Below are 12,587 nucleotides of genomic sequence, written 5' to 3'. Positions count from 1 at the left end.
CCTGCTATTAGCACCCTTTTCCTTTTCAGAGAAATTGAAAATAGTACATGTTAAGAAGAACAAAGTTCAAATCGCCCCAGTACTGTGGTAATAAGAGCTACAAAATACATGGTGAGAAAAGCAGGCAGGCAGACAATTGACTATATAAAGGAAATATAATCCCTTAATCCTACTTAGTTACAAGCTGGCTTGTGTTACCGTAAGATGGCCCAGTGGCTCTCTGAGCTGTGTAATTTTTTTGAGCGTGTAAAATGACATTGATCACTCTCTCTGCAAGAGGGGAGCTCATCTCCTCACAGAGTCTTGCAAACCTCTAACATTACAGTAACCATAGGAGTTCTCTTCTGTCACCCTTTATTTTCCATTGCTGAATAGACTCAGATTTATTCTAGTAAACACAGCAACTCTGAAGTGAATGATAGTTCCCAGTATCCTCGACCATATTGCTATCACAGCAGTAATTTTCCACTGCTCCTGTCTAGCCATTTTATGTAAATTATTTAGAATCATGTGGATTCACCCATCTATTTAATGTAACTCTCCCCACTGGTGCTTTCATTATTACAAAGCCTCTGGGCATCCACAGATTAATTCATAATAGTGCTTTTGAAAAAGAGAGTAATCAATTTGAGAGGTTTCCTTCATGAAACAAGGCCGCATGGGATCTAGTTTCTCTCCATACAAAGGAGACTACTCTTGTTGCGGGGATTTTAGCCACCCAACTTGGATACACCGAGTTCGGTCCCCACCGACTTAGCACTCCCATCCGTGCTATGATTTAAAGCACTGGATTAATTTGAACTTAACAAAACACTGGGTACCTCTTGTACAGACAATAACACTGGTAGATGTTGTTGTAATTTTTGAAGAATAGGAATGGACAGGACGGAGGGGTGTGGTGAGGAAATGTGCGTGGCTTCATAATGAACGTCACAGATTGTTAAGAGAGGAGCTACAAGGGATCAAAGTCACTGATATTCTTTGCTTTCATGTTTTGCCCCCGAAATTAGTGGCAAGAATTCTGATTGTCTTTTCCCGTTCAGCTTATTAAAGTCAGAAACTGCCTGAGACGAACTGCTAGAGCCCACAATATTGGGAGGCTTTCTTTTATCCCCGTAAGACCTCCTAAATCTGTCAAGATTCTTTTAATTTAGCACCCAGTTTCCCATCACTAGTTGACCAGTGAGTTAAATGCTCAGGACTTCAAAAGCTTTAATAACATCAAGAATGCACTTGCGGTATGAGAGAAACATTGTTGGTTGTTTTATAATTAGCATTATATATTTGCCATTCAGCCATTTTATTTTACTGAGTAGTATCTGCCAGCCATTTTTTTTTTAATGGTGGCAGGTTCAGGATCTCTATATTCTAGGAGCAGGGAAATAAAAGTGTATTCACCCCTATTATTTCTTTTTTCCTCTTAGAAATAGGAAAGATGACCCACGTGAGCTTTCTCTATGCACAATAAATAAATGTAAAGCCATGCACATACCATGGGAGGGTTTATATGTGCTTAATCTCATGCCTAGCTAGTATTCTGTAATGCACCAACTTTAAAGAAAAGTTAAAATTAAATTGAAAAATTAATTTCTAAGTTTTATAAGCTTTTTATTAGGAAATGTTCAATAGCAACATCCTACATAAAACGTATTACAAATTCTATGTTCGGTTTAATGAGACCCTCCCCTCTATGCTAGAAAGGATGGATTTCATAGCCATAAAGAAAGACCTGTCCACTCTATCTCAGCATCTCTCCTCCCAAAAGAATGTAAAGGAAATAAATGGAACCTGCTCCAATTCTCAGTTGTAGCAACTGAAAAGTGCTCTATCTTTGTAAAAACTAAGGTGACCAACTGTCCCACTTCCCCCAAGATTTTCCAGATTCAGACACTGGTAGTCCCAAGTAGCCAGAAACACACAGTCCAGGGCAGATCAGGACAGCTGGTTGCCCTGATTCAAGTGCTTTCCCCGGGAAACTTTGTGCTGCTCTGTGAATGGACCACCAGACAGATCATTACATACTTAAAATTTTCTTAAAAGATATTGTAGATCCTCTTCCTTTCCATTTAGCTCAGCATCAGTCTTTGCTTTCCCTGGTCCCTGTCGTCTAGTTCTCCGAACCACTGGATGAGCTAGAGGCCTGGTTTTCACTGCTCTTATATTTATAATGCTATTTCATTTGCCCCCTACGAGCTCATCCAGAAAAGGGACCTGCTGTGCCTGGGTTTCCAAGGGTTTGTTTTGACTTCTCTGCTCATGATGTATTTACTTCAGCAACCACATTATTCCTGCCCGTCTCAGCTAAAGAAAATATCCCAACACAGTATGTCAGAGGCGTTTGCTGTGGCAGAACTTTTCGAACAGCTTCGTGTTACCCTGTCTCCGGCATTCACCAAGGGCACGGTATCATTGAATGGGTCCCTCGTCACTGCCTGGGGCCGTCCCATTACCCACACCCTCTGCTGCTGCTGAGACAGCTCTCTGAACCCATTTCCCATGCTGGAGGTCTCAGACATTGCACAGTAAGGAACCAATTAGACTGGAACCTTTACATTTTTGAAAAATTGGCAAAGCTGGTTTGCATAATTCATGGGGCTGCTTCTCTTTGAATTCCATGTATAATTTCTTTAAAAAATGTATGCCCTTATACTCACATTCTAACACTCTGGTCTAATCAGCTGTGTTATTTCCTAAACAGTTGAAAAGAAAAATTGTCACAGATACACAGGCTGTGAAATTCTTCTTAGTTGAAAATAAGACGCATATGTCAGTATTCATTCAGAAGCTGACATTTGCTTTCCTCTGTGCTTTTGAAAGGATAAAAGCAGTTTCAAATCATCTTCCATCGTATAGCTGTCTTTTTAGCAGGTGCAAAAGCATGGTTTCCTAGAAATGATTGAGTCTTGAGCAAACAGCCATGTGCTGATAGATACAAATTCCGTCCATTGGCAAAGAGGAGTACTTTATTAAAATTACGTGTAATAAAGTGTATGTTTAATTGTATCTGCAGCGTGACAGTGTAACGTGTGAAACAGTGAAGTGGGTATAAACCTTATTCAAATAATACCCTTTAGTGAGGGCTGCTTACCTGTTTTTTCCCTTTCCGGACTTAGTTTTCCTGACTGCGATAGTCTGGACCCTCAGTCCAGGGGTCCTCAGAGGGTTCTTTAACCTGGGACTTTATGAAAGCAAAAAAAATGAGTTTTTGACTACACGTTGTTGAGAACCCACGTTCTAGAATGAGACCTGTGTAAGAGAAGTAAACAGTAACATAAATGAAATTATGTAAACAGCAGACTCCAAATCACACACAGTTTAGAATCTGTGAACAGTTCTAGCGTGGAGCGGCTGACAGAGTGGGCCTTCGTTCCAGGGCTGCCCAGTTTCATCTTCCTTCCTGGGTCATCTGTCCGAGTCTGTGCACACTGTTTCGGGTGGGACTGTTCTTGTCCCACTCAAGTTAGTGCTGCAGTGCTGTCAGAGAATGCAAGTTCGTATCCGAGCTTAAAGGACAGTTCTCAGATTTGACATTTGTACCTACTGGTGGGTTACATTAATGGGGGCAAGGGGCTTTTGATGGCAAGAGGCAGAAATTCCCTTGAGTTACTTCCGTGGAACAGGGGATTTATTATAAGGATATGTTGACTGACACTGTAGGAACCAGCTGTTTTCCCATTCTCTCATGGCCCACATGGTCTCTTTCTCCCGTTGATTCTTCTCTTTATCTGTTTTATTCTCTTCCTTCTACAGATAGAATTCTTTTACTTACTTATTATTTCTCCTTCCTCAGAAGTTTAACGTTTACCTGTGTCTCTGGGCCTCCTTCTAAATTCTAAACTTGAAGCTGTAGCTCTGAACATTAACTGGTTCAATCTCTTTATGGTTCTGAATTCAAGTCCCAGTGTGACTTGGAGTATTAAGGATTTTAATACTTGTGTCTCCCACTAGAAGAGGGCATAGGGATGATGTCTGTGTTTTTTGCCACTGTATACTTACAATGCCTACCACAGAATAGGTACTGAGTAAATATTTTATGAATAAATAAAATGTGCAAAAAACCATCTGAAATCTCATAAGAGGAAAGGTTTCTTTCTCTTTTTTTTTTTTTTTTTTTTTTTTGAAGGAGGGAGGGGCAGAGGGAGAGAGAGAATCTTAACGCAGTCTCCACGCCCAGTGCGGAGTCCCACGCAGGGCTCAGTCTCACGACTCTGAGATTACAACCTGAGCTGAAATCAGGAGTAGGGTTGCTCAACCAACTGAGCCACCCAGGCTCCTGGGAAAGGTTTCTACATGAGTTGAATTGGCTGAGTTTTCTTAAATACCAGTCGGTTTGGACTGAAGTCACCTTATTCTTTTCCTGGTTGCTAAACATTTCTCACTGTTAAACATTTCTCACTGACTTTCAAACTGCTTTGCGAATTAAGGTCAAAATGTTCAGTAGAGATCAATGTGATGAAAACATTCAAATAGTAAATGTTGGGAAAGAGATTGTTTCCATGGTGACTTCTGCTTGCGGGAAGCCTCACACTGATGAGAGTGAGTCAGCTGACCCATCACCAACTCATTGTTGTCCAGTTGTCATGAACCCGCAATCCAGCCCCAGTATCAGTGCGGACCGGACGGCAGTAACCTTGTATTTGATTCCTTAGTGGAAGATTCTTATTTCGGCAAAATGAGCTTGTAAAAGCGGGTCGGTAGTGGCAGAGATGGCGTGAGAAGGAAGGTGGGAATCCAGCTGTTGGAATTGGAGTGTGCTTTCACTTAGCAATGGAATGGCTTTTCTCTTTGGGAGGGGTCGCCGTTTTCTGACTGTCTGTCCAGGGAATCTGTGTCCTGGGTAAATCCTGTCTGTGTTCCCAGCCACACTGCAGGGACACTGAAGTGTCACTTTGCTCCTTTGGAGGTGGAAAAGCACTTCCTGATTATAGGCCCGATGTTGGAAAAAGTCCTTACCAACGAAACACGGATACCATACACTTCTTGTGTGACACCCCTTCCTTCCAACAATTAAATACTCCTGGTCCTTGTTCTTTTGTAACGGGTTCACCCAATGATCTTTTGGTAGCAGGAATCACCTTAATGTGGTTTTCTCGTATTAATCCTAAACCTTCTTTCCATGTTGTTTTATCATGAAACATAACATTTTCACAGGCATTCTGAAAGTTATCCTAGTAAATGTTATTCCCTTCAACGTAGTTACTTTGGAAGATGAAATGTTTATTCCAATGATATGGTCATTGCCCAAAACGTTTTTAGAATTCCTCTTTCAATGCCATTAACTTGCTTCTCTTGTATTCTGAAGTTAAGTGTAACTGAGCACCATAGGAATATATGGGTAAATATGAATATGTTTTTGTTATAGTCTACGTATAACACTTGTACACTCACCTCATCTTTTTCTTCTGAATAATGAAAGATCTAAATATTTAATGAGCACTCCCATTTTCATGTCAATATCCAGATTTTCACTTGGTTAACTGTGCAGCACCTCACTTGACTTCAATTTTAGAAACTGCCAGTACAGCCCCTCAAATGTGATATTTGCTACTAGTTGTTAGAAATGCTATTATCTGCATTATGTGGAATTTTAGGTTTTGTTGCCTAAAACCTGAAGTATAAGTAAAATGGATTTTTTTTCTTATCATCTGCAGGAAATGTTTGATGTTATACTGGATGAAAATCAGCTGGAGGATGCATGTGAACATCTGGGAGAGTACCTTGAAGCCTACTGGCGTGCTACCCATACAACCAGTAGCACCCCCATGACCCCTCTGCTCGGAAGGAATTTGGGCTCAACTGCGCTCTCACCATATCCCACAGCAATTTCTGGGTTACAGGTATTGTCACTTTCCACCTGTGTTTTTACAGCCTTACATTGAAGATTTTACAGAGAGCTTGATTGGGAGGAAGAGGGAAACATGGGTGGGCATTAAAAAAAAAATCCAAAATATTACCCTAGGCAAAGTTACCCACAGAGGCCCTTTCCATAGAACTTTGTTCTCTGTTAATGTATAATGACTTTTACTTAAACAAATTAACCCCTCCTATGTCTCAACTTTGCCAGGACACTTACTCCCTACTAGGTGCAACTGTCCATTACTTCTCCAGGTCACTTCTTAAAGATTATACATTGGTGGCATACATTGGTGGCAGTGTAAGGCACCATGACAATCTAAGTAAGATGTTTTGGGACAGATGGACCTTTTGACTGCCCTTGACTAATCCTGCCCCACAGGCTGCCAGGCCTGTCCCCTAGTTTGCTCAGTACAGAACGTGGACATGAGTAGAGCCACTCTGTTTGGAAACAGTGACAGATCCCTGAGTTTTCTTGGGGGTGTGTGGGCACCCATCTTGGTCAGTGGCTATGGCAGGTGTCCTTTAGGGAAGCTGGGGACAAGTGCAGAAGAAAGAAGTTTTCTCTTCTGCTCTTCTAGTGCTGCACTCAGGGCTAGGTGTGAGGAGCCAGAGACATGATGACACAAAGGGAATTTTGCCTTCCTCCATCAGTTATTACTTACCATTTATCAAGAGCCTGCTGGAATGTAGCCTAACCCATGGCTGGCTAAGGAACATATAGTCAGTTGAGCCCTCTTGTATCATGACTAGTTTTATATTCATGGGTTATAATGCTAATCGTAATTGTAGGTCACATAGAGTTAACTCTGAGAGAAAGGGTACTCTCTGATATTCTATTCTAACTGTATTACTTTGCTGCAAAATTTCATCTTTGTAAACAAAAAACTGCCCTCTAAATGAATAACTTTTGAGGCTGGAAATGAACATGGGAAATGTGCTCGTGTAATGTGCAGTGTATCTTTATGCACAGGACCATCTCTTGCCTGGTTTCACTGCCTGTGTGCTAATCCAAGTGTAGCATCTCCACTGACTAGTTTGGATTGGTTCCGAATTGTACACGGTGGGATGAGAAATGGTTGCATGATGCAATATGCTTCTATAATGTAGGTAGAAGCAAAATGCACTTTATGAATATAACACTCCAGCCTCATCACCTCTAAGACATCCACTCAGAGTGGTTCTCCCAGTTTCACTTAAGTTAATGTGATGCCCTTTATTCTGGAGTCTATTTCTCTTAGTGACCAAGGGTATTTAATTGTTAGACTGGCTGGAGTTAAAGGCACAGGCTGTAGCCGTTGAATGATTTTCCTGTTGTGGAAAGGTGAGTGTCCCTTAGAGGAAATGTATCTGGGTCCTTGGTTTCATCAGGATCCTGTTTCTTAACTGAGGTGACCTACTGAAGTAGAGAGACATAGCTATGATCCATGTTTGCCCATGATTTGAAGAAAAATGTTGAATAACAGTTTCTGAGCCTTCAAATAAATATTTGATGGTATTAATTTCAATTAATGGTATTAAAGGAATTTAGTTTATATCTGAAGATAATTTTTGCAGGACATTTCAGCTGCAGAAGCAAGGGTTATAAATACCAGTCAGCCAGCTCTAGAATTGTTGTATACTCCTTTGGAAAGAATATTGCTGAGAGCCTTAACATTTATGTATGATGAAGAAACAAACATTATTTTGTGGGCAGCACAAATCCTAATTTCACAAAAATATTTTTAAAAGGTATAAGGAACATTCAGCTAGATAAAGGTGAAGTGTGTGACTCAGGAAGAGAAAGATTTTATCAGTTCAAAAGAGAAATAAAATAGCAGATGCTATTCTGAACTTTAACTTATTTCCCAGTAGTAAAATGATCTTCATTTTTGCAGAAGTGAAGTTATTAGGTCTTCCTAGATATATTAAGTGCCATTCAGCCGCTAACTTTCAATTCTCTATATTTAATAGGAAGCATAATTATGAAGCATTATGTAATTAAATTCATAAACTATTTGCATTTTAGTATCTTTGCATGTTGTGCCCCGAATAAAATAGACCAGATCTTTCAAGTAGACCATTTGTGCATCAAAATGCTTTATTAAGTCAGATATTTAGCATTTCATTGTACAGACCCTACTCTTGTACATACATTTACATATTCTAGATGAATGAAGCTGACATGATGTAATCAATGAACTATCTGATATTTTTAGAGTCAGCGTATGAGGCACAGCAATCACTCCACAGAGAACTCTCCAATTGAAAGACGAAGTCTAATGACCTCTGATGAAAATTATCACAATGAAAGGGCTCGGAAGAGTAGGAACCGCTTGTCTTCCAGTTCCCAGCACAGCCGAGATCATTACCCTCTTGTGGAAGAAGATTACCCTGACTCATACCAGGACACTTACAAACCCCATAGGAACCGAGGATCGCCTGGGGGATATAGCCATGACTCCCGACATAGGCTTTGAGTCTGCAGAAGCAAACAAAAAAATTCATCTGTTGACAGTTTGCCATAGCACTGCTAGGATAAACCAATCATCTTAACTTGGCAAGTACAGCACAGTATTTACTGTGCTTATGGGCTGTTGTCATTTGATGCTAAGTAAGGGGCCAAAAAAAAAAAAAGTACATTATGCCCTTAAGTCTAGATGGTTATTAGATGCCCAGTCATATAGGTATTTTTAAGCTCAGCATTTACATAACAGTACCTTTTGTTTTCTTCATTAGATTTAGACACATCGATTTGTAATTTAGGGTACTTATCAAGGCACGTATAAAATAATTTCCCATGCTGGAAATTCCAAATGACCAGTTCCAGTTGGAACCAATTTATAAACCAATTCCTGTTGGAATTTGGGCGAATCGACTAGAAAGTCTACTTGAGCATGTTGCAGCCAATTTAAAAATCTGAAAAAAAAAAAAAAAAACGGCAAAAAAACCAAAAACCTAATTAATAAGAAAATCAAAATACCAAAAGAAGCCAAAACCAGGTATGGTATTTATTTGCTGGAAGCTAAATTTACACTTAAAGTTGGAATGTATAAACATTTTAACATACGTTAATGTTGACAGAATGGCTTTTCAAACTTACCAAATGTATTGATAGTGCCAAAAAAAAAAAAACCTCCTCAAATTAATGAAGAAATTATACACTCTCCTCAGATTTTAATATTTTTGTTCGTTCCTGGCACAGCTGTTGTATTCAAAGTGTTTTGCTTTTTATTTAGTCACCACTGTTAGCTTGTTTGAAGTTGGCAAAAAAAACTCAAAATTTCTTTAGCAGTGAGAGAGAATAATCTAGAGAAGCCCAATCATAGCTGGTCACGGGAAATGGAGAAAGGGGTGTTGTTTTCCCTTTCCTCGCTCTGAGCACAACTACATACATCCAGGAATCTGAAATCAGACAGTAAGGACGGGCACAGATCTTCCTGAGTGCGAAGCTAAACATCTCCAGATGGGACTCCATCTCTCCAACTTCCCACAAACATGGGCCGGTATTTCCTGCCAGCACAATTGCATATCTTTCCATTGCTTCATTCAGTCTCTGTCTTTGAATATGTGAATGTTCTAGCCCTTCCCCAAATTCTTTATAGTCATGCTAAGGACTTTTGTTTTACATGGAAATACTCAATTTTGATATTGAAAGCTGCATTTATACAAAATGACTAAATGAAAAATGTGAAAACAAATGATGAATTTAAAAGCTTGCAATAAAAAGTAAACTCATAGATTCAGAGTATATTTGTTCACTAAAATTACAGCATTTTTATTGTCAAGAATTATAAAGAATTTGGAGATTGAGCTGCCTTATTTCTAATGAACACTCCTCTTCACCTGTTAAGTCTTGACAGTTTTTCCAGTAGCTATCATTACAGAGTTGGTGACCTTCTGTCTTATATTATCAAGGAAGCCTTAGATTCACTATGATCCAAGGAATTATTGAAATTGACCCTTTTATACAATACACAAATATCTTTCAGAGAAGGCTCTTGTTTCTAAAAGTCCACAATGCATGCATTTTTCTAAGGCCCCAGTAGGACGAGGCATAAAAATCCCTTTCTACTGGTACATGTCCTGAAGCCTATATTTGGAAAACAATGATAATTTATTTTTATTACCTAATTTTCCTCCCACACCTTTCAATATTTAGGCTTTCAAAGCATGCACCCATTAAATAATTTTCCTGACCATGAAAATAAATTCCATATTCTTGATTAGTTATACATATCTTGAACCCCATCATGACCTCCCATATTCCCTCCCCTCCTGTTCACTGTGCATACTCCATTATGAACCTGTTTAGCTATGATGAGGATGCCTATAATTATGTAAGTTATCTCACATATTTGATACAATTGAAAATATGGGCTCAGTAAATTCTAAAAGTTACCATGTGATATTGGCTTGTGAGGTTCTTTTGTCATCTACTGAAGCTTACAAAACTTTCAGTTAAGACATTTAAAAGAGCTGTATCCATTAGACACTTTAATAAACATTTAACCTGCCATTACTGAATACTTTGTTAGAGCACAGAAGAGCATTTTCCAGCAAACGAAAATATATTTATTACATGTACAGCACATATTTGCATGAGAAAGAAAACATTAGCCAAAACATTTTTCTATATGCTTTACTGGTTTCTTGTTTGTGCGCATTAAAGTATTTAATTGCAAAGAGTGCACCAAGGTGATAAATTTAGACTAGACGGCTGTTCAGCTTTTTCTGTAGTAGCATTAGCAATCTGGTCATTTAACTACTTTAAGATATTTACATTTTATGGCAGGTAGCTGCAACAGCATTTACATATATTTCCTAGTCAGCAAGATTACCATATTCTTTCGATTTTTAAAAATCACTTGTTTTTAAAAGCTTCTCAAAGCCTTGTTTCTAAGTCTTCCATGTCATGCTGATAGAGAGGTCCATTCAGTATCTGCACAAAACCAATCTGTCATTTACCATCAAGTGTCTGTACCTGTTTCGCTTTGCATTCTTATTCAAAAGCTAACAATCTTGGAAAGGGTATAATGTATATTTTCTTGATGGATATATTTAAAATATTACTTTGATTTGGCATATTCTTTTCCATTCCTTTTGTAATAAGTTTATCTTCTCCAAATAAATAAGAGATATACATTTTCCTTTTTTTAAGTGTTAAGAGTTTACTGTGTAAATGATACTAAAATACAGATATATACTAAATGAAAGTTTTATTTTTGCCAAGCATATCAAGCAACTTTGAAAAATATGTATTCCACAAATACTTTGTTTTTAACTGATTTCATTTCAAAATAGCAAATGATAAGCAGGAGAAACAAGTCTTACAATGTTTTGAGGCTGTCTACTTTGTATAAATCACATATTCTGTAACTTCAGTATATGTAATATCAGAATATGTAAATTACATATTCTGTAAAATTTCAGTCTGCAAACATGTAACACTGTAGACTCATGTGACAATGTGAAAATGTAGTTCCGGGAAAAAAAGAATGCAATTTGTCAATCTTGATGTTAATTCTCAAGGCTATAATGTGACTCAGTATTATAATGAACAATGTTATCTTGTTTACTCCAACATTTAAAGCAACACTTGGAAATATTTATAAATAACTGATGATTCTCTCTTATCTTTATACAGTTCTATTGGAAAGTAAATTGAAATTAACAATTTGGACTGATCATCTTTCCTAATAAGAGAGTCTTAATTATGTGACGATATGTCATTGCACTTAGTCCTTAATGAAATGAATTTTTTAAATGTAAAACAAATTCTAAGAAAATTATTTGTTCCCTTTGAATAATTTGTTAATTACTTTAATTATTATTGTTGTTGTTTGCAAAATGTATTTTTGGAATGTTAACCTCTTTTCATACCTGCATACTTGAACTTGTCTTTTGTGTGGGGGCCTTAAAATTCATAATAGGAAACTAGGGCAGTGAAAGGGAGGGAGAGAAGGAAATTATGCCAAAAGATAGTTTGTGAATTTAAACCCTGAACGAACATATCATAAAATGTTGTTGAGACCCAGGATGTCAGTCAAGAATGTTTGTAGGCAACCTTAATTTGCATGCTAGTGTATTTTTTTAGTTATACAATTTTATTTTGGTATTTGCTAAAAAAATAAAAATGATGTAATGCCACTGTAGAAACTGCCCTATATATTAATATTTATACTACCTCTTCTCTAGAGAAGACAACCTGTCTTTAAAGAGAAAAACACTTTTCAATAAGTAGGGATCAGATTTATTACTCTTACTGCTAACCTAGCTGCAAAACTAAATGCATAAATTCTTAAAATAGACTTTCCCTTTAAATTTTAAACCGTTTCCAAAATACTCTTGTCACCCTTCATTTCTTCCATGTTAGTGCAGCTTTCTTTGAATTGGTTCACAGTTTATCAGGACACAAGGTTAATTTAAGAAATCAGTCATCATAGGGAACAAAACATACTGCAAAGGAATTGCCTTGGTGTGCAGTTTGTCATACTATCTAGCTCTAAGCCTAAAGAGTAGATCCAAAAACTTGATATTTAAGTGCAGCTGGTTTGAAAATTCAAATTTTGTTGATCCTTAATGTCTCCTGTGGACAGTTAGCCATTTCCTACGTAAGGGTATGCATTATCTTGGACTCCCACGTCACTGGAGCAAACTTCATATAAACGTTTGAAATAAATGGGAACGTACCCCTTATTTCTTTTATATTTCTGCCTTCGTGTTCCATGACAATGTTGCATGTTGTTTTCTTT

The 12,587-nt window shown here is 37.9% G+C and overlaps 1 protein-coding gene across 1 annotated transcript in view; it reads left to right on the top strand.

The window, feature by feature from the left end:
• CACNB4 (calcium voltage-gated channel auxiliary subunit beta 4) overlaps positions 1-8,733 on the top strand; it is a 238,636-nt gene extending 229,903 nt beyond the window's left edge. Inside the window, exons 13-14 of the mRNA XM_026492797.4 lie at positions 5,652-5,837; positions 8,052-8,733. Coding sequence (XP_026348582.1) covers positions 5,652-5,837; positions 8,052-8,312 — 447 coding nt within the window. The 3' untranslated portion in view covers positions 8,313-8,733. The remainder of the gene's footprint in view (positions 1-5,651; positions 5,838-8,051) is intronic.
• Positions 8,734-12,587: the final 3,854 nt, after the last annotated feature.

Source organism: Ursus arctos, unplaced genomic scaffold (genome assembly GCF_023065955.2).
Source record: "Ursus arctos isolate Adak ecotype North America unplaced genomic scaffold, UrsArc2.0 scaffold_1, whole genome shotgun sequence".
NCBI classification, from domain to species: domain Eukaryota; kingdom Metazoa; phylum Chordata; class Mammalia; order Carnivora; family Ursidae; genus Ursus; species Ursus arctos.
This window is presented reverse-complemented; position numbering and strand designations above follow the sequence as displayed.